This window comes from Pseudoliparis swirei, chromosome 8 (assembly GCF_029220125.1).
Source record: "Pseudoliparis swirei isolate HS2019 ecotype Mariana Trench chromosome 8, NWPU_hadal_v1, whole genome shotgun sequence".
In the NCBI taxonomy this organism is placed as follows: domain Eukaryota; kingdom Metazoa; phylum Chordata; class Actinopteri; order Perciformes; family Liparidae; genus Pseudoliparis; species Pseudoliparis swirei.
Genome location: NC_079395.1, coordinates 11423086 through 11449382, shown reverse-complemented (window position 1 = coordinate 11449382; position 26297 = coordinate 11423086). Strand labels below are relative to the sequence as shown.

At 43.1% G+C, this 26297-nt stretch overlaps 2 protein-coding genes across 3 annotated transcripts; both read right to left on the bottom strand.

Moving 5' to 3' along the window:
- Positions 1-1100: 1100 nt before the first annotated feature.
- Positions 1101-14304, bottom strand: ccdc18 (coiled-coil domain containing 18). The gene is made up of 24 exons (XM_056421464.1): positions 13839-14304; positions 13014-13151; positions 12713-12819; positions 12276-12404; positions 11898-11994; positions 11667-11788; positions 10862-11141; positions 10694-10781; positions 9948-10165; positions 9562-9672; positions 8808-8939; positions 8469-8603; positions 8245-8322; positions 8015-8131; positions 7716-7883; positions 7085-7227; positions 6128-6291; positions 5723-5936; positions 5006-5105; positions 4761-4877; positions 4035-4130; positions 2976-3398; positions 2157-2900; positions 1101-1765 (listed from the first exon to the last, which is right to left on the bottom strand). Exons 2-24 carry the CDS (start codon positions 13134-13136, stop codon positions 1745-1747), a joined length of 3927 nt encoding a protein of 1308 aa, XP_056277439.1. The 5' UTR covers positions 13137-13151; positions 13839-14304; the 3' UTR covers positions 1101-1744.
- A 221-nt stretch (positions 14305-14525) lies between these two features.
- mtf2 (metal response element binding transcription factor 2) lies at positions 14526-25788 on the bottom strand. Of its 2 annotated transcripts, none has more exons than XM_056421457.1 (15): positions 25583-25788; positions 24474-24675; positions 24074-24155; positions 23135-23251; positions 22895-22995; positions 22516-22682; positions 22266-22361; positions 21881-21949; positions 18796-18919; positions 18409-18476; positions 18147-18302; positions 17783-17879; positions 17572-17627; positions 17077-17172; positions 14526-16584 (listed from the first exon to the last, which is right to left on the bottom strand). In XM_056421457.1, the coding sequence occupies exons 1-15, from the start codon at positions 25585-25587 to the stop codon at positions 16212-16214; spliced, it is 1809 nt and encodes a 602-aa protein (XP_056277432.1). In that variant the 5' UTR covers positions 25588-25788; the 3' UTR covers positions 14526-16211. The 2 variants fall into 2 exon arrangements, with proteins under 2 accessions (XP_056277432.1, XP_056277431.1); XM_056421456.1 differs by lacking the exon at positions 25583-25788 and adding an exon at positions 25261-25563.
- Positions 25789-26297: the final 509 nt, after the last annotated feature.

The window sequence follows — 26297 nt, the reverse complement described above, 5'->3', positions numbered from 1 at the left end:
TGAACAACCTAATGTAAGATTAGTTCACCATGTATTTATGTATGTACGTGTATATATCAGAGACCCACCCCCCACCCATCACCCCCACCCCCGGTGCTAGAGCCTGCTCTATCCCCCCCAGTCTACGAGTATCCAGGGTTCACATCCTGGTTACCATATTCTGGTCCCCAGGACTCTCCCAGATCCTCAAGTAGACCTCAGAACAGCGCTCGAGTCTGCTCTATATATACACTCTGGTTCAGTGCTCCGTGACGTCACTAGCGACGTCACAGCACAGAACCAGAACGCTGCGTTGTGAGAGCCAATCAGCGCTGAGCTGCTCCGCTAATTGGCTGCTGCTGCTCTCGTGGCGCTGGATGCGGAAGTCATTCACACCGGGGCGCTAGATGTTACGCATTTCCACAAGAAGTATAACGTAGAGAAAGTGGTTAATTATTCCGTGGCGGATGGCGGAAAATATTTTTCCACGGAGCAAAGTAACGGAGATAAGCCACGCCCCCCCCTCTCCTACTGTAGCTTTCATCCGCCCACTCCTCTCTACCTCCATCTGCCTGATGGATCGTGGAGGTCTCCATCGTGGAATATGCCAACTACGAACTATTCATACACTCTGTCATATTCATTGAATGTATTTAAACTCTAAATCTGTCCTTCTGTACACATTACATCTATTGCATCTGTCCATCCTGGAGAGGGATCCTCCTCTGTTGCTCTCCTGAAGGTTTCTTCCCTTTTTCCCCCCTGAAGGGTTATTTGGGAGTTTTTCCTGGTCCGATGTGAGGTTTTGGGGCAGGGATGTCTATGTGTACAGATTGTAAAGCACTCCGAGACAAATTTGTAAATTGTGAAATTGGGCTATACAAATAAACTGAATTGAATTGAATTAAACCAATAGACCAATGCAACACACGTGATTGGAACATTCCTGCTTTCAACTGAAGCCGTTGTTATAAACTTTTCATTTAGACTTCCAGTCACTGAACACAGGCACTCCTGTCGGGTGCTGGTCATCCATCGGTGGGACAGACCATCGTCCTGGAGCTGATTAACAGGGTTGTCAGAATCACAATTAGCAAGAGGACAAACTGTTACACATAGTGTCCAGCTTTTTAGACATACTTTATTTAATTATTCTGTACATCTTTAAAGCTTTGTTAACTCATGTAAACAGTCTTACCGGGACTTAATCTAACGAGGAATTGGAGCCTAAAAGAAAACATGCCAAATCGAATATCACCAGCTTGAGTCTGTATGATTCCCTCCAAGACCCTGAGACCCAAAATCTTCTCCTGGACAGGAAGCTGCCGGTTCTTCTGGTCCCACGGTCCTCCAGCAGCATGGGAACAACCAAACGAGCAGGGCTTCATTTCTCCAGACAATAACTAACAATCACAGTGGTAGACACAAATACTTCAATAAAAACATCTTTTATTCACTTAACTTATTGAAAATGGTGTAAAATACATAAATATTGGTGAAGACCAGATTTCACATGGAATGCTACATTTCTACGGCGTGAACCAACATCTCAGTCGATCGTTTACAGACTGGGAAGTCGTGGTCATCTCAACTCGTCATCAACCTTTTCCCAGACACATTATTGCAGCTCGATTTCAATAATACACCACCGGGACGGATCAAATGAGAGGTGTTAATGAATGTATGTTTCATGCATCCCAACAACAAGGATGACACCAATCTCAACAGCTCCTCTCTTCTCTGACGTCTCCTTGGCAACACAGCTTCATGTCTCCTTGACGTCCCTCTGAAAAGTGAAAAGGAAACATTCACTGACACACAACGCTACGAGCTATAGAAGCCGTAAATAAATGTTACATGATGATTTCTAGATTAAGCAACATTAAATCAATTTTCTCAAACAGTGTATTACTATTTAAAGATTTAAAAAATAATTTGAAATCTGTCCGAAGTTTTAGCAGCCAATGTTCAGCAACATCTGAACCAAAATGTGGTGACAGTTGTTTTCCTATTTTACCAGAACAGTTCAGATGAAGCAGATCAGCTGCATTTTTCCCCATGTGTAATTAATTCGCACATCAATGTATTTTTTTCAAACTGCTGTTTTTGTGACGAGTAGTTTCACGCAGATAGCGAGTGTTGAAAAACTTTTCTCGTCATGTGTGTGTGTGTGTTACCTGGAGGATGTGTGCAGTCTGCAGCCCAGTGGAGGTCCACAAAGAAGGATCCTCCTGCATGGCTAACGTCTGATTAACAAACTTCAGCATCCCTGTGAGTGAGCTCATATCCTCCTGCTGACCCACCAGAGTGCTCACAGACTCACTCGCCTGCTCTTCGTCTCCCTGCTGCACGGAGCTATCTTCCATGCTGAGGTTTATGTCGTCTCGCTTGTCCACCCTGTATGTGAGGGGGTTGAAGGAGAGGTCAGAGGCTGCCGTGGCCTCCATGTTGCTGAGGCCCTGCCAACTGTGGTCCGCCGTGCTCGGGAAAGATGAGGAGGAGGAGGAGGAAGAGGAGGACTCCCACAGACGCGTGCCCCAAGCCTCCCTCAGTGTGGCCTTCAGACTCAGAGGAAGATCCAGAGAGGAGTCGATACTGCTTCTGTGCAGCCAGTCACATGTTCGGTTGGACGGATGAGGGGCCGAGAGGGGCTGCAGGTATGTGTGAGCAGGGGGCGATGAACAAGTCTGTGTGTGTGTCGGGGAGAGGAGGCGAGTCGAGTGAGCGTGCTGAGACGAAGGGAGGGTTGTTTGCAGCTTCTGGGGGGAGGCAGCAGGGAAGTGAGAAGAGGAGGAGTTCTCCGGGGAGCGTGTGGATGTGTGCCGAGCAGGCGGGGAGTGTGTGAGACTGTACAGATGCTTGTGGTCAGCAGCTCGCTCCAGACAGGAGATCCTGGCTTGGAGACGGGTCGCTTCAGACTCCTGAAGGAGGACAAGAACAACGACTTTATAATATTGAAAAGAAATGTAAAGAACTCAAACTTCTAAGAACTCTACCTTGATGAGCAGGGACTCGCGAGACGTCTCCATGGACGCCTTGAAGGCCTGGAGCTCAGTCTGGAGCTGGCCGACCTGGACCTTGGCTTGATTTAACTGGGTGCTGAGCTGCTCCAGCTGGACAATGAGGAGACTCTTCTGGGCTCTGCTCTGCTCACACAGAATCCTGCTTTGCTCCAGCTGGGTTTTACTCTGGAGGAGCTGCGTCTGAGTCTGGTCTCTGCATGTTTGGAGGTGACCGACTTGGTCGCGGGTGCGATCCAACTTTGTCTTGGTTTGCTCAACTTCGGTTTTGGCTTCCTCCAGTTGGTTCTGGCTCTGCTGAAGTTTAGCTGCAAGCTGCTCCTGGGAGGAGATCATGGTGGAGGAGATGTGCTCGGAGACTTTGAGGAGCTGGCCGCGAGTCTGCTGCAGGGACTCCAGCTGGAGGGGGACACAAACAGAGAGACGAGGCATGTTGGGTTTTAATGATATGCAGCTTGTAATGCTGCTCCGATAAAAATATGATCCATCACCTGTTGATGGACCCAGGTAAAGTATTCCCAGAGGTGATTACAGAACAAGCAAGTAAACAAATAGCACCATCAAATATATCAGCAGGAATTAAGATGTTCTAAGCTGTGTCGTGTGTGGGAGGAATGAGGCCATAAGAAGAGAAACTGAAGTTAAAAACAATAAACAAACTACTCCCATGGTGGTGTTGACGTTCGTAAAAAAAAAAAGAGAGAGGAAAAGAAAACAGAGAGGAAAAGAAAACTGATCAACAACCAAAACCCACAAGACCTTCATCACGTAGATGAAGAGAGACAAATAGAAAGCCTACTGACAGATGAGGCACTGGCAAGGATTCTTCCGACCACGTAAATTAACACTATATTTATAAAGTGTCACATCAAAAGCGTATCAGGAATTATTATCATTAATTGGATCTAATGTTCAGCCAAGAGACAAGTTTTTCGGAACAACTGCAGGACAGCGTCACGGTTTCCCTCTCAGTCCACCTTTCTATTTTAAAGACTCTTCTCAACTGAAGCCTGGCGTGTCTCGTCGGTACTGCACCTCCTTGCTGTGCTGCTCCTTCTCCAAGTCCAGCTCCAGCTCTAAAGAGGTGACCATGTTCTGCAGCTCCGCCTCCTTCACAGCCAGCTCCTCCTCCTGCAAACACACACACACACAGTTTCAAGATCTACATTATAACAAGTGTGAATACATTTTAATTCATTATGAAATCTGTTTCAGTGGAATTTAATTTCAATTTGAAATGTGATTTAGTTCATTAATTCACTAATTTCCATTTGGTATTAATTTAATACAAATCATATTGCTTTGTGAATAAATATGTTTTACTTTACATTCATTTAAATCTTACATGTGTAGAGAGAATATATTTTTCAACCATTCACTTCACACAAATCATGATACGCCCTTTAGCAGCACACAACCCTGTGTGATTCAAAGGGTGTGAACATTTACCATCCTTAATGTCCTTTTCTCACTGGTTGCTCTTCAGGTTTATAGCTTCACACACACATCAACTGAACATTGGATGTGTACCAACGGTTACATACACAAACCAGGTACAGCGCACATGACACTTCCTGTCCATCAATCAATGGGGATCTCTCGTCGTATTCTCCTCTAAAGACATCGAGCTATGCTTATGCTCTAAACATTCAATTAGTCAAATTCAAAAGAAAACAAAGGTTTCTCTCCAAATATCTTTTACGGCAGAGTTGGTGAAAGATGTTCTCATGTTTTCCTTCTTATTCTGTGTGTGCTCCTGACCTTCATGTGTCTGTCGGTGAGCTCCCTCTCTCTGGCCTGCAGGCTCTGCTGCAAAGACTCCACCTTCTTCTGCATCTCCTGCTTGTGCTCTCGGAGGGCCACCTCCAGCTGACCCAGCTGAGGACGAGGGGATTGACGGGGAATCAAACAAATTGAAGAAACACAGCAACAAAACATTAGTAGAGAGATGATAGATAAACGTCGTCTGTAAATTAATGACGTGAACTGAAGAGTGTGCGTTGTACCAGCTGTGCTCTCTGTTGGAGCTCCCCCTGTCTCTCCTTCAGTGCATTGTCCATGTCCAAGACCTCGTGAGTTCTCTCCTCCAACACCCTCTGGGTCTCACTGCACACACACACGCACACGCACACACACACACACACACACACACAGAGAGTGTAACTAGGAGTGTCCTCTGAATGGCAGATAGAACCGTATGTTATTCTTGGAGGGACAAATAGAGAGGACGAGATTTGAGGACTTTCTTTTGTTTATTGTTGAATACTTGTTGGTTAACCTTTGGTTCGAGTACTTATAATGTGAAGTTGTGAATGACAAAGGATCGACTTGAACCCATTTAATGCCACTTTGTATGTAAAGGGGCTTGTGACTATAATCTTGATCATGACAACTGTTGAGGTCTTCTTTAAAGAGACGTTTCTGTCTCGAGCCTCTTCGTGTGTCTGCCAACAAAATGATTCATTTATTCATGGGTGTGCGTCCGGTTGAGTGCTTGATGTTACACAACCGATGGGATTCAAAAGCACACATTTCTATCAGCCTCATGACTGTGTGTGTGTGTCCGTCGGTGAGTTTGTGATCCACACATGTACAAAGTGGATATTGTTTCAAACACAATCGAGCCAGAAGCAGTGGAGGATCTTATCCGAGCAGCAGCTCATAGACGTCTTCTCCACCGGAGGCTTGTCCCCGTGTTCAGAAGGATATTTCTGTAACCTCACCTCAGCTGGACAGTCAGCTTTTCCACCGAGGCGTGCCGCTCATCTGCGATGGTTTGGGTTCTTTGGAGAACATCTCTGAGTTCCCGTAGTTGCTCCAGAGTCTCAGCCGACTCTCTCTGCACCGCCTGAAGCTGTGCCTCCAGCATCTGGGCCCGCTGGACACAGTTGAGCCTGTCGGCCTCACAGCGATGGAGCTTCTCCTCCAGATCCATCCCTGGGAGGGAAAAGAATGAAAAGAACGGAAAGTTCAGCGTTTCAATGAAGGAGAACACAAAGAGCGTAGATTCAGATTCAGAACCCGGAGCTGTGTAGCTCTGGCTTCGATTGTCTCTTCTCTGCAAAAACTCTAAAAGCTAGTCCAATAAAAAGGGACTGAAACCTGGTGCACTGAAGCTGTGCATATACCCGTGTCGCTCTTGCTGTCGAGCTGCTTCTTCATATGCTGGAGGCTTTCGTCCCTGCAGCGGACCTGACGCATCTTGTCGTCGACATCCTTCCTCAAACGCTGCAGCTCCGAATCTTTAGACGCCAGCTCGCCTCGACACTTTGTCACCTCTGATCTCAGGGGGCTGCGGAGAGAACAAAGAGAACAAACACATACAGCAATAATCAGTACATTTGCAAAGCGATAAAAAGAAGAAATGTGCTTTCAGGAAATGTGTTGCAATAAAGGAAAGTGATACCACGGGAATAAATACACAAAGCTCAGCAGGATACACATTGCACCGTTGCTGCAGCTGGGAGCGTGCAACGCGTCTAGTTCCTCACCTCGATGAGGGAGAGTTGGAGAGAAGGAAATCCCTCCAGAACTGTTAGAGCAGCTTAACTGAGCGGAGTAAACATGCCTTATGACGGCGCCTATCAACATCACCTTTTTGCTTCGGAGCTTTTAAAACGTCCCAAAAAATGAAACTAAGCAGCAGCACTGCGGAAAAGTGTCCAACACATCTCCCAGTCTCCAACAAGTAAGATCCCCATTTATATACACACAGTTATGGGCTGTAAGGCCGAGGAGGGGAAGGCGGCTTCCTGCCTACAGACGAGTAGGATGTGGTGTCTTCATAAGACGGACTCACACACTGAGGCGTTTGACTATCTTTGCTGCAGGTCAAGAAAAACCGCATATGTCAAAGTATTTCATGTTGTGAAATAGACACAAACAAAAGTCGCATTCAAACTACAAGTGTGGGGAGAACATTCGATGGCGTGTGAACCAAAGTGATGTCAAAATATCTGACAATCACTGGGGACATGGTTTGTGTCTTAATATTTAGATACGTCAACAATTCTGGTCGTGATACGTCAGCATTTAAGAACATTTACTCCAGTTTCCTTCCTGAGACTGTGTCCAGGGATTCTTACCCGACGGACTCCGACAGTTGTATGTTCTGCTGCTTCATCTCCTGCAGCTCCTCGTCTTTCTCCTGGGCGTCCCGCTCTCGGTTCCTCGCCTCCCCCTGCAGAGTGGCCCGAGTTCGTTCCAGCTGCTGCTCCAGACTGGACACCTGCGGACACGCACAACACGGGCATCCGTCATTAGTTTGACTACAAACATCCATGCCAAGAGGAGTCCACTGACAAAGCTGAGCAATGACACTTGGATTACAGAGTTGTGTGAGGGTTTTCAAAAAGGATGTTTTCATATAGATTATCTGTTTTTAAACCTGGCCTCCATTTACATTAATTCAACAAGGATGCACTTGGAGTTATGCGAGAAAAACGCATAACTCCATGCGGTGAGTAATTGAAATACAAATGGTCAGTTTAGGGGGGAGGAATTCCTTTAGGGTAACCACCCCCACACATCACATAACCACATGCATCTTTAGTCATAAATACTCTTGGATATCTACTCTAGTATTTTGTGTTGGAAACAAAACGACTGTATTTGCTGGTGGTGCTCATTTGCCTCGAGTCAGTGCAATTGTGATGTCTTGATTTGTTTTGGGCACCACAACAGTGTCCCCTTGTGTTTGAACTGTCTCCAACCAACCTGTGTCTGCAGCTGGCTCTGACTGTCCTCCAGTTCAGAGATGTGAGCAGCGCTCTCAGTCAGCATGGTCTGCTGCCGCTGGAGAGAAAGCTGCAGCTGCAGGTTCTGCTCAGCGGAGCTCTGACAAACCAGACTGGCCCCGTGGAGCTTCTCCTGCAGAGAGGACACCTGAGGAGGCAGCGACAGGGGACAGGATAAGCCTGAGAGATCAACAATTGAGGATCAAGGATATGAGTTTGTGCAAATCAACGTGCAAACAATCTCAAAGCTTGAAAGACTCTCATTGTTCAACACTGTACCCGGTCTTTGTTCTTCTGCAGCTCACTCTCATAGTTCTTCTTCATCTTGTCCATCTGCAGCAGGCATACGTTCAGCTCCTCTCGACACGCCGACAGAGACGACTGGAGTTCGCTCACCTGATGCACGAACAGAGTGCATATTAGTGGTTGTGGGGGAATTCTGCCAGATGATTTCACACAGATCAATCTACGTCATTTGTGTTTGTTAAGGTGAACAAAAGTGCCCAAACCGTGGAAGCAGACTGAGCCGCCTGCTCTTTCAAACTCTGCAGCAACTCCTCGTTGTCTCTTACTTCGACCTGCCGCTGCTGAAATTAAATCAAAATACAAACAGCGTAAAGTTTGATTAAGTTAAAGTTGTTGTTCCATTACCTTAAGCCTGGAGCTCCTGCTCCTTTGCTTTAACCAGTGAAGGTATCAACATGCATCCACAAGCGGTCAGAAGTGTCCTGACCTGTGTGAGTTGGACCATGGAGCTCTGCAGCAGAAGTACTGCGTCCTGAGCCTCGTCCCGCTCCCTCTGGAGTGAGCTCAGCTCGTGCTCCATCAGCAACATCTGAGACCGAGCCTCCTCCCCAGACTGCTGCAACTGCAGAAGAGAGAAGGCACTGTGACCTACGACAGGGAATGGCCACAGCCAGTGTTTCTGGATGCTAATGAACTCAGGCAATACTGTAACATGCTTTCATCTGTAGCTAATAAAATGAAGGTTGGTTGAACTGAAGAGCAACAGAGGAGGCTGGAGGTTCAGGGGAGAGAAGCTGAGTGAGACAAAGGTGTAGCTGTGGATCACCATTTCTATTCGGTGCTGTTGCTCCATAAGTTGTTGAGATTGTGATTGTTTACACTTGTCCAAAGATTGCTGGTACTCCTTTTGCTTTTTGGTCATCAGTGACTGGTAATGCTGAAGGTTGCTGGTTTTCTCCTGTTATGAGAAAATGGATTATGTTAAGAGTATAAACAGTGGATTTAGAGAACACATTCACACTATAATCTATGAGTCCCAAATGGTTGTGAATCATGACTCAAACTCATAGCCCTTGGCAGATGTTCAGTTATGTTCAAAGACAAATTGACCAGAAATTAATAAGATGGCAAAATAATAGAAGAAAAAACTATCTTTGTGTGGGGGTTAGGCGTGTAGCGAAATACCAGTATCGAAATAACATGATATAAAAAAATGAAATTCTGATTTTATGGTCATAAGACTCATTATAATGTGTAGCCTCTGCCGTGTCTTTACATTTTTGGTCTCCCTCGTTTCCGCAAGAAAATGTGTTGGGTGTTATTAGACAGCCCAGTGTACGGGTTATGCCGACTTTTCTTTTTGTGCAGTTATAGTTACACACTCTCTCTCCCTACACTCATATTTAGAGTGCAATTTTTTTGTTAAGAAAGAGATCAAATGCACATTAAACAAAGTTAAATATGAATTTGAACGGTTTTCTGTAGATATCGTGATATCATTGTTATCGTGAATTCTTTTGGCCACGGTTATCGTGTCGGGTGAATCTAATATCACGATGGTTCAAGTGTGGGTGTTGTACCAGAAGCTGATTCTCCAGCTCAGTGTTGCTCAGGGCAGCCTGACTGTAGGCAGAGGTTTTCTCCTGTAACTGTTGCTCCAGCGAAGCCACACGAGCACTTTTTCTTTTCAACTGAAGTGAAACAGAGACAAAAAAGATCAAATTGCAAAGAAATAAATGTTTTCATGATATAAAATAAATGATACAATTATAAATTGTATTTAATTTGTATTGACTAAGAATGCTTTTGTAAAATAAACATGAAAATAACAAAACCATTATCCATGAAACTGCTATAAAACATTAATACAGTTGAGTACATCACAGGAATGTGAATCTCGCCATCAAGCAGGAAGCAGGAAAACAGAAAAGATGAAAGAACCTATAAAAAGAGGGCGAATCATGACCTCTTTCTCTGTGGCAGCGGCTTGGCTGACTTTGTCCAGCAGCTCCGTGTGGAGGCTCTGATAGTGGGAGGCTCTCTGGCTCATGGAGCTCTGCAGTGAGGAGATCTCCTCCTGCGTTCTGCTCAGACGCTCCTGAAGCCGCTCAATCAGGCTGCTCTGGTTGGTCCGCTCGGCCTCCATCGCCTGCAGCCCTCGCAGCAGCTGCTGGTAGCCTTCGCCTGCACGACGTGGAAAGAAAGGACACAAATGCTTTTCATTTATTAAAGACAAGTGTACAGTATACGGTCACTGCACTCAAACGCAATGTATGTGTGAAATATATTTAATGAATTGTTCAAGTAACAAAAAGAGGTGGAACCATATACATTTACTTCTGCCTACTCCTCTCCAAAAATGTCACAAATATTTTTGTAATTTATGAATTGAGAATTTTATGTTTGTTTATTTTATTATTACCTGTAATAAAATAAAATCCATCCATCCATCCATTTATAAAGCCCAAAAAAGCACCAGTCTCTCTTTTGAACAATATTAAATTCTATTCATCAAAAAAGTATTCCACTCTTAGAAAAAAAGAAAGATGTGAAAAATAATGAGTGTATATAATATAATTAAAAGGAAATCTATGACGGGTAGAATCGTAGATGTATAAAAACAGGGACAACACTGAATGATCTCATCTCTGTTAATAGGCCTAGAAAACACAGGATGTAATCAAGTACACAAGAAGGTCGTTGTCAGCATACCTGGCTTGAGCTTCAGTAGGTGGGTTGTTCCTAGATAGTTCACTGGGGGAAACATGCAGGGCCTGACACACAGTGTGCCCACAGCACCCTGAAATGAAAAACAACAATAAACATATCATCATTGTGACATGAGAACACAAACAACAACGTGACTGTTTTCCTCTCCACCTCTCGTAGGTGCAGCAGGGACAGTATGGCCTCCAGGCTGGCCAGCTCCGCATGGCTCAGCTGAGCCTCTCTGTGGCTCTGGGCCGCCTGCTGCTCCTGGTTCTGGGTCAGAGTTCGCAGGTTTTCCAGCTCCTTTCGCAGAGAGCCCAGCTCCCTGAATTCCGTGCCCCGCTCCATAAGCTGTCGTTCAAGATGCAAGACCTTATGTCTGGCGTCCTCCAGTTGAGCCTGGAGACCAGCAGCCACCGATTGGACCTGCCTCCCCTCCTCCTTCAGCTGGCTGGCAGGCAGACGTAGAGGAAGATCAGCAATAAAAAGGTGTTTAACCCTTGTGTTGCCTTAGGGTCATTTTGACCCGAATCAATATTACACCCTCCCCCCGCCTTTGGGTCATTTTGACCCGATTCAATGTTTCACCCTCCTGTTACCTTTATATTTACTAACATATTTTACCCTTTGGGTTCAATTTGACGCCAGCAATTAAAACCTCCAGAAAATTATTAGAATTAATATTGTTTTCCAAGTTTAAGTGTGAGGCACTTTATGTTTGTTTGTTGACTACCGAAAGAACACCGACATTAAACATTGAATGGGTTCAAATTAATCCTAAAGCGGGGGGAGGGTGTAATATTGATTCGGGTCAAAATGACCCTAAGGCAACACAAGGGTTAAGCAATTCAAAGTTTTTTTTTTTATGTGATTGATTATGAGAAACATCAGAAATCCTCCAACTTATTTCTGTTTCTACAAACAAAGAAAACAACGTACAACACAAACAATGAAATGGACACTTAATTTCACATACCTAATTGTTTGGCTCTGTTCTACCTTTCCTTTCTCCATCACTGTGCACTTCATTTCAAACTCTTCTTTTTCTCTGTCACACTCAACAAGACTCTCTTTTAGTTGGCTCTCACTTGCCATCACCTAAAAAATACATTAAAAACCACTTTTAGCATCAAACTGCAAGTGAAAAGTAGGTATTATGAAAAGCATAACCAAGAATAATAAACTCATTCAAATAACTAAAATATACCCTTTTAAGTTTAATAGAAATGGTAGCCTTATAGTCTTTGAAGGCTTCTTTGAGTTTCTCAGCATTTTGGAGTGCTTGGTTCCTTTGTTGCTCCGCCCTGTAAGGGATGAGGTAGGAAATAAGGACTCAAGCAACATTAATAAACAGACATTAAATATATGATTATGTTTTTCAACATGAGGTCAGAGTCAATCACTTCATTTAGTTAAAATATATATGGACGTAGAGGTACTAAAGGCAATTATGAGACAAAGGACATTGTAGCTGATCAACTTCATTCGGTGTACATGCTGTTGGCACAAATGCTGGTAGAACTGTAATCTATAGTGGAATGAAAGGAAATTGTGTGCAGAAGCCAAGCCCCAAAAAATGCATCACCGTTTGCCAAGTGCTGTGTTGTTCTCCAGCTCCTCCCTGAGCGAGCTCAGCTCCTCAGTGAGAGACGCCACCAAAATGTCGCAGTGAGCTGCTGCTTCCTGGCTACAGTCGGCCCTCAGCTCTGCAGCCCTGAGAAACAAAGGCCAGGACACTTAGAGAGGATATTAATGCTCAGTTAAATCAGAGGTTTCAAGGGGGGAAAGAAGTGAGATAAAAATCCTTAAAAGCAACAATCAATCATGCTCCAGTGCGAGTATTAACAGGAATAGCATCAAAGGTTTAATGAATTATGAGTCACTGACGCTGCCCCGTAGCACATTACATAATCATAACACCAATTCAGTATCCAGTGTATATAAATAGGTATGCATTTGCCACATTACAATTACATTAACAGCTAAATCTACAGTAATCCATGATGAGGTCAATCGGGTTACTTTAGTTCGGTGGCTTGAGACTCCAGTTTAGCTTGAAGCTGATTAATCTGCTCCCTCATGATTGCCACACCGTTTTTAACCCCAATCCTGGGGCCTCTGGGGCACACCTAAAAATAAAAAAAACACATACAGCATATTTATCCACAACAGCTTCTGTTTATTTATGTCAAAGATCTCTTTGGCCAATGTCTCAACTGAAGAAAAAAACTAATTGGCAGCACACAAGATGAAACACAAGATACACTGGTTAAAGTTCACAGAACTTTTATTCACCCAAATGTTGTCGGGATGATCGCCATACCTGCGACATGGAGGAGGCAAATTCATACTGCATCGCATCAAGATCGCTGATAAGATGCTCATCCTGCATGTTCAGACAGGCGTTCTCCTGACGCACAAAGCCATTCCTTGAGTAAGGCTCCATCCCTAATGACCGGGCCTTGAATGAAGCAGGTTGAAGAGGAAGGGAGAGGTGTGTGAGGCAAGGGCTTTAAAGTAGTTTGTTTTATTTAGCTTTTGGTTATGAGATACATACAGTTTGCTGCAGAGACAATTTGACAGGTAACCTACATACCAAATGTAAATATGCAACAACCTGAAGATGTGGTTTAATTTATCTACCAAGCAATGTTTTCTGCAGAGGGTAAGATTTATTATATTGCTCACATACAGTATGTAACACCAGACAATGTGATAGCTGATGTACAGTTTATCTGGATGGTTGTTTCTTGTTATCAAATATCCTCCCACTTTAGAGTTAGAGGAAGGTGGGCTGAGACTGCCAGCAACCGCACGCCTCTCCTGGTAAACACAGCCGACTGTGATGGAGGGACGTCGGGTGTCTGCAGGTCTTGTAAACTCAGGCAATCAGGACTCTTCTGCTCGACCTCACCTCTGTAACTTAAATCATGTCCAACTGACTGACTATAGATTGAGTACATAGATAAATCCGTGAAAAATTAATCAATAGGGGAGAATAAGGGATCAAATACAGCTTCATACAAACTCTTTGTGATGTCCTCACCGGAAGTCTTATGGTCAACAAGTGGAGTTGTAACTGTTAGCAACCAACAGCTGGTTCACTGTGTGATTGAGGTATGATGTCATGCAGGTAACGTTAGCTCACCTCAAGTTATGTCCCCACTTTGCAGACTGAGCTCCGTTAGTCGGGGCAGATTCCTCAAACTGACCACATCTTCGGTTAAACTCGCCTCGTTCTCAAGCATCAGATGAACGACGAGTCCATGTTGACTTCCGGTGACTTGTTGACGTTAACAAGTAACACGTCCAGCGTGTGTGTACATTGAGAAGTGTAAAGATCACGAGCAACCAGCTCATCAACACGCCGTTATGGTTTTAACATCTAAGTTAGGTTAGCAGCTAGCAAACCGTGGTAAATAAGCGGCTAGCCGAGCTAAGCTAAACGTAAACAAAGATGCTCGTTCTATCAACAGGTGGGGAGCTAACGTTAATTCACAAATAAGACACTAAGTTTACGTTTGAAATAAAATAAAATGGTGTCTTCCCAGTGCTATAGAAGAATACAACTATGTGTTTGAAATGTAAAGTTAAACTACACTTTCCAGGCGAAGGCAAAGTAATCGGTACATTTGTATTTGTTGTCCCCGCCCACATCACAACATCGCGTATCGTGATTGGATAAACGGAGCTGTGTTATTTGATTGGTTGTCAAGGACAGTGGGCGCGAACAATGGCGCGTGCATTCGAACTGTCAAACGAACACACGGTAGCTGTCTGAGGCTCTTGTGTTCCATCAACTCTAGGCAGCCATTTAATGTCCAATACACAACAGTTCAAAATATCGGCTTTTATTGATCCTTTAACTAAACAGGTTCAGAAGTATCACGTCAACCCATGTAATAATGTATAGAAATGTAATGTGAATCTCAAGAGACGAAGTAGACGTTCACGTCTGTTCTTTGGCTACAGAAGCCTGCTGGAAGCCAGTGGGAACAACATGGAGACGAGCTTTACACACACCGACTACATCCGTACAATGAAGAGGTATCAATGTCACAAAGCTATGTCCATTTCAACAACAACAAACAGAAAACCTCAGAGACAGACAAACTAAATGAATATTTACCTCATGCAATGACATACAGCGTATTAGTTTTCCAGTGACTTTTTCTGACTCAAATTAAACCAGAAAGTGGCGCAGTAAAAATTAACTAAAATTATTTTTGCTCATAAAAATAAAGCGTACATATGGTTCAAAGTAAAATGAAGGACCCAATAGAAAAATACTGACCAACAACACCGAATGAAGAACATGTCTAAACCTCCTGCCAAGCTGCAAATGCAGGCGTATGCAATACAGTGAACCGTATGGACATATCCTGAGTGTGTACACTACAAGGTGAACTTAGTGTAGAAGCAAAAGTTCAAGTACATTTTGCACCGGTCACACAATAAAATAAAATAAAAAATCAGAATGCTGATGCACCCCTTAATCAAGCCGTATGGTTCATTATATGACTGAACAACACTGTTATCAAGGACTAACTTGCATAGGCAGCACAAGAAAGTAAAACACTTCTGAACTCTTAAGTATGGAAACTGGATAATCAGCATTCATTTTATGCAGCACTTTATTTCTTTTGTATAACTATCAGACAAAATAAAAATAAAATAGGTCCTTAAAGATTCCAATCAAAAGTTAAGTAATTTTAATCAATTCCAAATAAAATGTTTAAAACAATAACAAAAGAAAGAACACGCTGAACAGAAAAAAATACTTTTGAGAACGGACTAGTTGAAAAGGTCATTATAAAATGCAGTATAATTTTTTGTAAAACAAAAGAATCTCTCGTCTCGAGTTCCACAGAAGGATATCTCTGCGAAAGGGACCAATATGTACTGAGAGGGCATTTGTAAATAGATATACATTTACCAAATTGGTAAGAAAATAACTGTAACAAAACTTGTAATTGGCCATCCATTGCAGCAGTAAAATTAATGAACATTTGTTTAACATGTCCCTCCCTCTTATCTTCTAAGATTTACCTTTTAATGCACGACAAACCACATTGTCCAAAAAAAAAATACTTAACTGGTCAGGAAATGAAAAGCACATACATGGATTAAAAATAAGTACGATAATGATTCACTGTAAGCCTACAGATGCAGTGCACTGATCAGTTACATGGCCTGAATAAACAAGGTTGCTGAAAACATTCAAAGCAAATAATGAAAGTTAAAAGCAGAACACAAATATGGTGTGGTATAATAACAATGCCTCGTCTTGATCAAATAATTGCAATCTTTATAACACATCAGGAAAATACATGTATAAATGTGCACTGAACCAGTAGGCTTTGCAGTAAGCTTCACAGGAAAACTTGGCTCTCGTCTAAACTAACAATGGCATATATCAACTAACGTTCTGAATACAGGCTGTGACCATTTGTCCTTAGCACAGCCAGAAACCTCTTGCAGGCCCTGGTAAAAAGTTAGAAGTGATGACGTCACTGACAGTCTAGGAGGCAGTGACTCCCTCCCACTCCACCAGGTACTGCACCTTGCCATCAAGGGTGACCCGTCGTGCCAGGACTTTGTACTTTTCTCCACAAGCCAGTCGCCCTGCTGCTCCGAAGTAGCTGCTGATGGAGCTCTTGAGGTGGGAGAGCTGGCTGTTGGGGTCCATGCCATGAACTATATCTGTGGAGTGAAGCCCTGGGAGTGGGCTCATCATCTCCGTAGCAGAAGGGTTTGGGTCTGCATGGCTAGGAGGCGGGACCTCTAGGTTGGGGGGCTGCAGGACCCTTCGTGGCCGCCCACGTTTCCTCTTTAAGGGTGGAGCGGAAACGGGCATGATGCAGGCTGTCGGTCGCGTCTTGCTGGAGCTACAGCTAGTGTGTTTAATAGGAAAAGAGGAAGTAAAACAATGCGTTTTAATTCTGAGAGCAATAACAAAAACAAAAGTTTAGAGGGAAACAACAAGAAAACAGACGAAAAGAGACTTCACCGGCTGTACTTGAGCACAGCAGTGCGGGAGGTATGCATGAGTATATTTTTGGACCAGATGAAACCATGACTTAATGGCGGTGCAGAAATACAAATGAACATGAATGTCCGGACCATATGTTAAATCCTCAAATATTTTTGGACATTTCACTCAAAACTACAAATGTCAACCTGATAGTGGTGCTAGAGGAAAAGTTAGGAAAGCCATTAAGTCTTTAGGATTCTTCATCTGAAGACCATGAATGTCTGTACATGATTATTCATCCTCCAATAGCTGTTGAGATTTGAGTCTGGAGATCAACCACCAGAGCTCTCCATAGCGCCAGAGATGTCAAAGTGAGGAAGTGTTAAATGTTGCAGTGGAATAGCAGGCCTACCTGGACGGTCTTGAAATGCTAGTTGAGGTAGTTTCTGTGGTGCTCGGAGCTCCTATGGATTCCACATCTGAAGTCGACAGCAGAGACCTCTCAGTCCTGGTGTTGTAGGGACAGTAAAACAGGATTAAAAAACAATATTGTCAAACAAAAAGTAAATGCTGCTGAAAGTCCCTTACTTACTGCTAGTTAACTATTCAGTTAATCTAGATAAAATGTATCTGTAAAAATTTTGGTAATTGTTTTAGTCAATAATAAAGTAATACTTTTTTTTTAAATCTGTGTGAGGATTTTAAACTTTTCTTTACATCAAAGTAGATTTAACATCTTTGCATTTTAGGATAAACAAGCGCTTCAAAAACATCACCATGGACTCATGGGATGAATTATAAGAGAAACAGTTGTTGATTGCAGCCCTAAGAGTACAGGGGCTTCACCGCTACACAATTGACATAATTGTTCTGGAATATAACTTTAAACCTACAACTGCTCACTTACTTGATGGAGGTTAATAGATCCAATGTGTTGGGTTCTAGAGGCAGAGGCTTTATGTCCTGCCAAAGACAAGAAAACAAATGGCATTATATCTCACTGGGTTCCTTTTTAACCATAGTTCTACAGAGTAATGCAATAAATACCCACATTCTCAACCACACCCAGCTAACACCCACCAAGAAGAATGTGCCCAGAGAAACACACACACACACACCTGGGATAAGAGTTCACTACGTTGTGGTTTAGCCAGAGTCTCCAGAGAATGTGCTCCTTGCTTCCTCTTTTTCTTATCGGTGCCATTGGTTAAAGACCTGCAAGCACGAGAACAACAACATTTCCTAAGAGGTTCACAAGTAATGACAGGTGTACATTAAGAACACAATAACTGTTGAGTGTGAAACAAATAACAAGTGGCATCAAAACACTGATTTCCTTGTGTGCTGCATCACTTTAATTTGTGCCATCAGTCCAACACAACCATTACAAAATCAAGAGTTTATAGTGAAGATAGAGACATCACACCGAAAAAATTTAAATAATTTGACTGCAGAACTTCAAATGCAAGTGTCACATCCTACCTCATGCCAGACCGGTTCTGTGTGAAGGGGATCTCATGTGAAGCCCTCTCCATCACTCTGCCGGTTGTCTCATCAGAGTTGGGGGGAGCAGGAGGGAAACGGATCCTCAACCCAAACAAGTGCTTCTTTTTCTTAATCTCCTTCCCAGACTTGAAGCTGGAAGGAGCATACAAAAAAATAATTAAAAAGGGAGTCATGGAAAAGACAAAAGGTTATTTCAGGCCATCAAAATTAACGATTATAAAATAAAGGAATATCTTACATGCTCCTGTTGTTGTTTAATGCCTCCAGAACACTTGCATATCGCTTTGACCTGGGAGAGTTAGTGAGCTGCAGACACAGGAGAGGGGAGATGCCAAACAGGAAATACAAAGAGCAAGAAAAGGTACTAAAAAAGAAAACCGTGTGGTTTCAAACCCTAATTTCACAGCCAGTGTTAACCAAAGAATAATTTGATCTCTAGGATAGGCTAATCAAAGACATAAATCCTTTGAAATTAAATAAAAACACTAAGCTACACAAGTGTTTTTATGTTAATTATCAAATTCAAAAATATACTTTCCATAAAATATTTAAGTGTGTGCAGAGATGGTAAATGTTTGTTAAGTTGGCAAATAGTCAGATGTAACTTGATAAGTAGTGTCCATACCTTCCCCAGCTGCAGAAGCTCCCAGTTATCATTGATGTAAGACATCAGGTGCATCTCAGAGTCAAAGTACTTCTTCTTGTGAATCACACTCAAGTTGTAGAGGCTCAGGTGTGTGACATTCTCCCTGAAAAATAGCAAAAGCTGTGTTTTATTTACTTTGTCTGGTTCCAAAAAGATGATCATGAAAAGAACAACTTTAATGAACATTAAATGCAGGAATGCAGCGGAGGTGATGAGGCCCAGTAGCAAAGCTGAAGTGTAAAAACAAGATACATTCGAGACTGGAACTTAAATATAGATCTATTCAATTCAGTTTATTTTATAATAATAATAATAATACATTAATTTTATAAGGCGCCTTTCAAGGCACTCAAGGTCGCCGTACAACATATTTAAAAATGGACACAATTAAAAAGCAGAACAGTTAAAAAGCAAAACAGTTAAAAAGCAGAACTGTCTGCAGCAGAGCAACCAAGAGGGGAACAGGTCAGCCATAGGCCTGCCTGAAAAGGTGAGTTTTGAGGTGAGTTTTGAATAAAGTGATAGAGTCAATGTTTCTGATGTCAGGGGGGAGAGAGTTCCATAGGCGAGGGGCAGAGCGGCTGAAGGCTCGTGACCCCATGGTGGACAAACGAGCTGGGGGGACAGTCAGGTTGATGGAGGAGGCAGACCTGAGAGACCGGGTGGGGATGTTGATTTGGAGGAGGTGAGACAGGTATGGAGGGGCGAGGTTGTGGATGGCCTTGAATGCATGGAGCAGGATCTTAAAGTCAATGCGGTGTTTGATGGGAAGCCAGTGGAGTTGTTGTAGAACAGGGGTGATGTGACAGATGAAAGGGGTTTTGGTGATGATGCGGGCAGCAGCGTTCTGGACCAGTTGGAGCTTATGGAGGAGTTTCTGGGGGAGACCAAAGAGGAGGGAATTGCAATAATCCAAGCGGGAGGTGACAAGAGAGTGGACCAGGATTGCGGTGCTGTTGGGTGTGAGTGAAGGGCGGAGGCGGTTGATATTTCGGAGGTGGAAGTAGGCAGACCGGATGGTGGTGTTGATGTGAGTGTGGAATGACAGTGTGCTGTCGACGACGACACCCAGACTCTTCGCCTGAGGGAGGGGAGACCGAGGAGTTGTCTATTGTAAGGGTGAAACTGGGATGCTTGGTGAGAGTGGACTTGGAGCCAATGAGGACAACCTCGGTTTTATTGCTGTTCAATTTGAGGAAGTTTGAGGTGAACCAGTCTTTGATTTCCTGTAAACAGGCACAGAGGGAGGGGGGCGGGAACGTGGAAGAGGGTTTGGAGGAAACATAGAGTTGGGTGTCGTCCGCGTAACAGTGGAATTGAATGTTATGTTTGCGGAAAATGAGTCCAAGTGGGAGGAGGTAGATGATAAACAGGATAGGACCAAGGACAGAGCCCTGGGGAACACCGGAGGAGAGGGGGGAGGGGTGTGATGTGAATGATTTTAACTGAATGAACTGAGTACGGCCAGAGAGATATGAGTGAAACCATGAAAGGGTGTGTCTGAAATTCCAATGGAGGCTAGTCGATCAAGGAGGATGGAGTGGGAGATGGTGTCGAAGGCGGCGCTCAGATCGAGGAGGATGAGGATTGATAATAGTCCAGAGTCCGCTGCCATGAGGAGGTCATTTGAGATTTTGATGAGGGCTGTTTCTGTGCTGTGACGCGAAAACCGGACTGGAACTGTTCATAGAGGTTATTGTTGGAGAGGTGAGTCTGAATCTGAGATGCCACTGTTTTTTCTAGGATTTTAGAGAGAAATGGTAGGTTGGAAATGGGACGGAGGTTATTAAAAATGTTGGGGTCTAAACCAGGTTTCTTGAGTATTGGAGTAACAGCAGCAGATTTGAGAGGTGATGGGACAGAACCAGAGGTGAGGGAGGAGTGGATGATGGCTGTTATCAGGGGTAGCAGAGAGGGGAGGGAGGTTATGACCAGGGAGGATGGGAGGGGGTCGAGTTGGCAGGTGGATGGCTTGGAAGTCTGGATGAGTTTTGATAAAACGATGGCAGAGGGGAGTTGGAAGCAGGATAGAGGTACAGAGAGGGGGGGGGGAATAAAAGTAGAAGGACAACAGGACGTATGAGGGGTCAGTTGCTGATGGATGGCAGCTATTTTAGTGTTAAAAAATGACATTAGGGAGTTACAGTGTTCAGTGGAGTAGAAGTGAGGGGGAAGGGAATCAGGGGGGCGGAATGAATTATTGACCACAGAGAAAAGGGTCCTGGTGTTCCCAGCACCAGCAGTGATTTTGTTTGTAAAGTATTGTGATTTGGCTGAGGAGAGGGCATCTTTGTAGAGGAGGATGTGGGCATGGTGCATCTGTTTATGAATAGTGAGTCCGGTTTTGGTGGAAAGCCTCTCCAACTGACGTCCTTTGGCTTTCAACTGGCGGAGGTGAGGGGAGAACCAGGGGGCAGAGTGGGGGAACGAGACCGTCCGGGTTTTGAGGGGAGCAAGTGAGTTCAGCAGAGTATGGAGACTATCATTGTAAAGATTAACCAGATGGTCCGAGGTGTGTGAGGGGGTGATGATGGGGAAACTGTCAATGCCTGTTGTGAGGTCAGCGAGATTAATGTTTGAGATGTTGCGAAAGGATATGACACGTAACTGTTTGAATTTGGATAATGTTAAACTTAAATTAAATAAAATAAGCATGTGGTCGGAGATAGGGAGATCGACAGCAGAACAGTTGAGGGGAGTGAGACCAGAGCAACAGACCAAGTCCAAAATGTGACCTTTAGAGTGGGTGGGGAAGTGAATATCACAAATTTGCCTCAGCGGGCTTTACAATCTGTTCACATACGACATTCCTGTCCCAAGACCTCACATCGGATCAGGAAAAACTCAAAGAAAAAACCCTTTCACGGGGGAAAAAGGGAAGAAACCTTCAGGAGAGCAAATCTGTAACATTTGGTGTATTTTATGGTATATGTATATAAATGAATAAAATATTAAAAGCACTACTTTGGGAAGATAGTAATCATATCCTTGATTATTTGATCAAATAATAAACTGCTTTTAAGGAAGACTATACGTGTCAACTTACAACTGGAGTTTCCCTTACCATGTGAGAGGCAGTCTGCTGAGGTACTCTGGTCCACCATTGCAAACAGAACAAATAAACAGATAAAACCTAAAAAGGTAAACAAAAACACGTCAGCTTATTATACTGCTAAATTATTTGTGGACCACAGGACATTTATGGTTCCCAAAAGTAAATGTAATAAAATGTTACACTCAAAAATAGAAGATAATGTGTCCAGATATAGAAAAGAACCACCACAATTCCAAGGGTAGAATCAGTTCAAATTAATTCATTTTCCTAGGGAGGATAGCTCTGAGTGAATACAGATATTGCATTTATTTTATGGTTGTTCTGAATAATTTTCACCAGTGAGAACTGGTATTAAAGCATGAAGTACACAACATAAACATAGTGCCATTTGTACCTGTCTCCGTAGAGCATCGGCATTTGTAAGCAATGGAGACACGCCTCATGGAACCACTGCAGACACCCGTTACACTGCAGCATCTTCAGGTACCAACTTCAAGGACAGAGAAAAAGAGAATCGTTAGCTGTACTTGGAGAGAAAGATTGAGAGATATGGATCGATATAGACGTAGAAATAAAAACATGGGCCTGGAGGAAGTTGTTTTCCTGATTCTGTCGTGTCCTAAAGTATGCAATGTGTTACTCACTCTCCCGGACCTTTACAGTAGCAGTAGCACCGCTGGGTGTTAGTCTTGTGGCCCTGGTCCCAAACCAGCTCGTCCAGAGCATATGGGAGAGACAGGTGCAGCTCTCTATCCTCCGGTTGCTGCAGAAAGCCTGCAGCAGGCTCTCCCCTCATGTGTGCAGCCCCCCTCTGTACACACAGACAACATGTTCACCTCAACATAAAACCATGTTCACACGTGTATAAAGTATTTACTCCATAGATTATCTTGTACTCTACAGAGCCTCATATCTATTAAAGCCGAGCAAATAATAGCCGTCATGTAAATACGTAATCAAAACCAATCATACATTCAACTAAAGGGTTCATTGTGAGTTTTCACTCAAAACCAAAATATGTACCTTAGGTATAGAAGCGAGCTCACAATCTGAGCAGAGCCACTTGTCATCCGAGTCAATGACAGAGGCGCCGATGATGGGGGAGTGGCACAGCTGATGGTAGCCTAAAGAATGTCGAACACATTGATATACAGCGGACATTTACATGTTAGGAAACTTGCTTAAAGAAAAATAGAAAAGTACATTAAAGAAGTGCACACACTACTTTGTTGCATGTTCAGCATCAGAGACAATGGACATTACCTTGTCCACACTTGTCACAAATGACTATTTCATTGGGTTCATCTGAAGTTTCATCCTGGCATATAGAGCACACAATGTCGTCATCCTCATCAGCGTTCTCCTCATCATCTTCATCCCCTGAAAAGGACAAAGGGCTAGTTGTGACAAACGGGGACAATTATGGGGACTTCTTGTTTGATTAAAAGCTTCAACTGTAATTCATCCTGATGAATCAGTACACACATTCTACATGTTTAAATGGAATTTAGACATGATCCATTAACCTCCATGTTATTGGGGGTTAATGGGAGATGAAGATCTCAAAATAATCCTTATACTATGCTGTTCTGTAACTACACCCAACACTGACGTCAGGTAATCGTGATACAATACAGGTACAGTTCTACGTCCCTGCAGTAAGGTGAGAGCTCCAACCACTGGAGGTCAGCACAACACAAGGCTTTTAGCTGATGTTAATGTGTTAATCAGCACTACAAACTAGAGTGCCTACAACTGTGAAGAAACATGTGAATCAGCTGAAAACAAATGTAATGTACAGTCGAATGGTAGATATGTCAAAATATCCATCACAAATCATGATGTTTTATTATAAAACTATCTCTCTGCCATAGTTTCACTTTTGCAAATATGGAGGTGGACAGAGCCCAGACTCTGCTTTAGATGTGGGCGAGGAACTTGTGCTGCACTGATGCCAGACACTGGACAGTTAACTGCCAGACACAAGAGAAGGGAGATAAGTAGCCTTACTTATCTCCGGAGAAATTTAGACAAGGGTGGGGACAGTACAATACTAATCCAAGAATTTTAGCAAAATCCTCGTGAAAATTGTACGGAATATAAATGCAGATGTTGCTAGGTCCTTCAAATAACCTAAAAATGACAACGGATCCAAAGATCAAGATATAAAAACATGTAACATGCATGTCTTGAAGTATTTACCTGTCTGGATATCCTTCCACAAAACCCAAGACTTTGACCGATCCTCAAAAACTACAAAGCATCGCTCCTTGTCCCGATTTATCTGGAGGAGGAAAAAAAATACAGAGACGTCTTCCTAAAAGCCACTCTGTTCTTAAAAACAAAATATTCTACCCTGGCATCTCATGTCTTGACACTAGTACAGTAAAATACAAGATCAAATGCTTTGTCACGTCTGCGTAATTTAGAGAATTTTTTCAGGTAGGCTGTGCGGGACCAAAACTGATAATATAAATAACAGCTGATGTTCTATAATATCAGGTGAAAAAAAATAGTGCAAGAGGTTTTCAAACCGTATGAGATGGTACTCTGATATAAAACATAATTTTAGTACAAAAGGTGAGTTTCCCCTCACACAAACCTTGGTGATTGTCCCCAAGTAGAACAAGCCATCTGACCAGCGGGCCAAGACGTCCTGTCCTTCTGTGAACCTGTCAGACATGTCGTCCTCTCCATCCTCTCCCCGAGCAGAAAGGCTTGTGGTGGACAAGGACACAGCCTGCTGCTGCCGCTGGGGGAGAGCTCTCTGATGGACAGACAGGTGATCTACAACCCCAGAGTCTCTGAAAACGGGGAGGCAGAGAGAGAGATGCATTTCAAATGAATACAATTAACCATATTTCTTGAGTAAGTTTAATTTAACAACCAATGATAATGTATGCAAGTATAGAGGTAACACAACTATTATTTCATGAGATTGAGTAAATATGCACACAGGCCTGTTTTTTTAAAATTATGTTTATGTATAACAAATCAATCCTTCCATCATTAAGACACTTGTGGCTTAATAATAGTGATACCACAATCAACACTAATTTGGATTAGAATCTAACGAAACAATGCTCTGTATGTGTAATTGTTATGGAAAATACAAGGAGATACGCCTGAAAACTAAACATGTAATTTCCCCTCAAATGAATGCAAACAGGTGATTATACTCTTAATTAGTTCTAATTGGTGATTAACCCAAACCATGCAATCAGTAATGTGGTTACAGGCCAATGCTGACTAACTGTCCAACATCAAAAACTTAAGTAAACGCAAAGGTTATTTATGTTAAACACAAAGCAAACATTACGTGAAAACAGACTATTGGATTTTAGTGACATTTGTCAGTTGTATTTATACATTTAAATACCGGATATTACCTTCTGCTGCAAAAATTATTCATCAATAAAAGTTAACGTTGGCGGTTTTAAGATTGATATTTTCCATTTCCCTTTGGCCACAGTCAAAGATTCCCTTTGTTCAGATACTGAGTGAACATGATCCATGCGAGCCACTAGAGACGACAAAGGACCAGTTTGAGAACGCGTTGTATTCTGAATGTCTGGTTATAAAATAAATAGCGAGCAGCCAGGCTCGATTGTTAGCATGAACGCCGCACATGTAAAGCTTTAACTCCGGAGAGGTCGCTGACCGTCGGACCCCCCACCCCCCACACACAGGAAGAAAACATGACAACAATACCTCATTCGGTCCCCTCAGTTTCTACAACGACTCGCACTACAAAATAACTAAATATGAAAGACCGCTGATATCCCGCTTCTTCGGCGGGTGGACTTATTTCAAAAGTGTACCGCGGAAACTCGTGGGGCTCGAACTTCGTCAGAAGATAACAAACGGTTCATTTTCCCCCAGCATGTTCGCCATTTTGGTTTCCCGCTGACGGTCGGGGAGTGCATTGTGGGAAGCGTTTAACCGACTGCTGCTCGCGACTGGAGGTGGTCGCTGCTACGTTCACCTTCTTTTTTCAAACATTTGAAAATGTAGGCAGGGCATTTACTAAACAGGGCATCTCCGCCCCTTAAGGAAGTATAGTATAAATATATACTGTTTAGAGTTCTAACACTGCATCATTTTCTGCGAAATTTATTCTGTATGTGCGGATTAAAATACAAAATAACATCATAAGCATTGATTATAAATGGCCAGAAATGTCTTTAATAAAAAAGTTAAAACTTTCAAATCGGCAGTGTTTGGTAAACGTGTGCAAATTGTGGACATTCACTGGCGCTGCAGTATCATGTGTCCGTTGACGGGTCATTTATGTATGACGGTTGTTATGACCGGAAGTTAGGTTGCTGTTTAAACAAAATGACTTTTATTGTGAAACACGTAGCGGACGTTTAATTATCTCACGCCTGCTAGCTTGACCCAGTCATTGCTTCAGAGTTAAGCAACA

Bases quoted from the DNA above. Each gene is read 5' to 3' on its own strand.
- mtf2 (XM_056421456.1), bottom strand. From the start codon at position 25,283: ATGAATAATTTTTGCAGCAGAAG. The intron at 21,950-22,265 runs GTACAAATGGCA...TTACCTTTTTAG, and splicing joins CCGATGCTCTACGGAGACAG to GTTTTATCTGTTTATTTGTT. The intron at 16,585-17,076 runs GTAGGCCTGCTA...TAAACACACTAG, and splicing joins AGCATTTCAAGACCGTCCAG to CTGTAGCTCCAGCAAGACGC.
- ccdc18 (XM_056421464.1), bottom strand. From the start codon at position 13,136: ATGGAGCCTTACTCAAGGAATGGCTTTGTGCGTCAGGAGAACGCCTGT. The intron at 11,142-11,666 runs GTATGTGAAATT...TCTGCCTGCCAG, and splicing joins GAACAGAGCCAAACAATTAG to CCAGCTGAAGGAGGAGGGGA. The intron at 10,166-10,693 runs GTATGCTGACAA...CACGTCGTGCAG, and splicing joins CCTACTGAAGCTCAAGCCAG to GCGAAGGCTACCAGCAGCTG.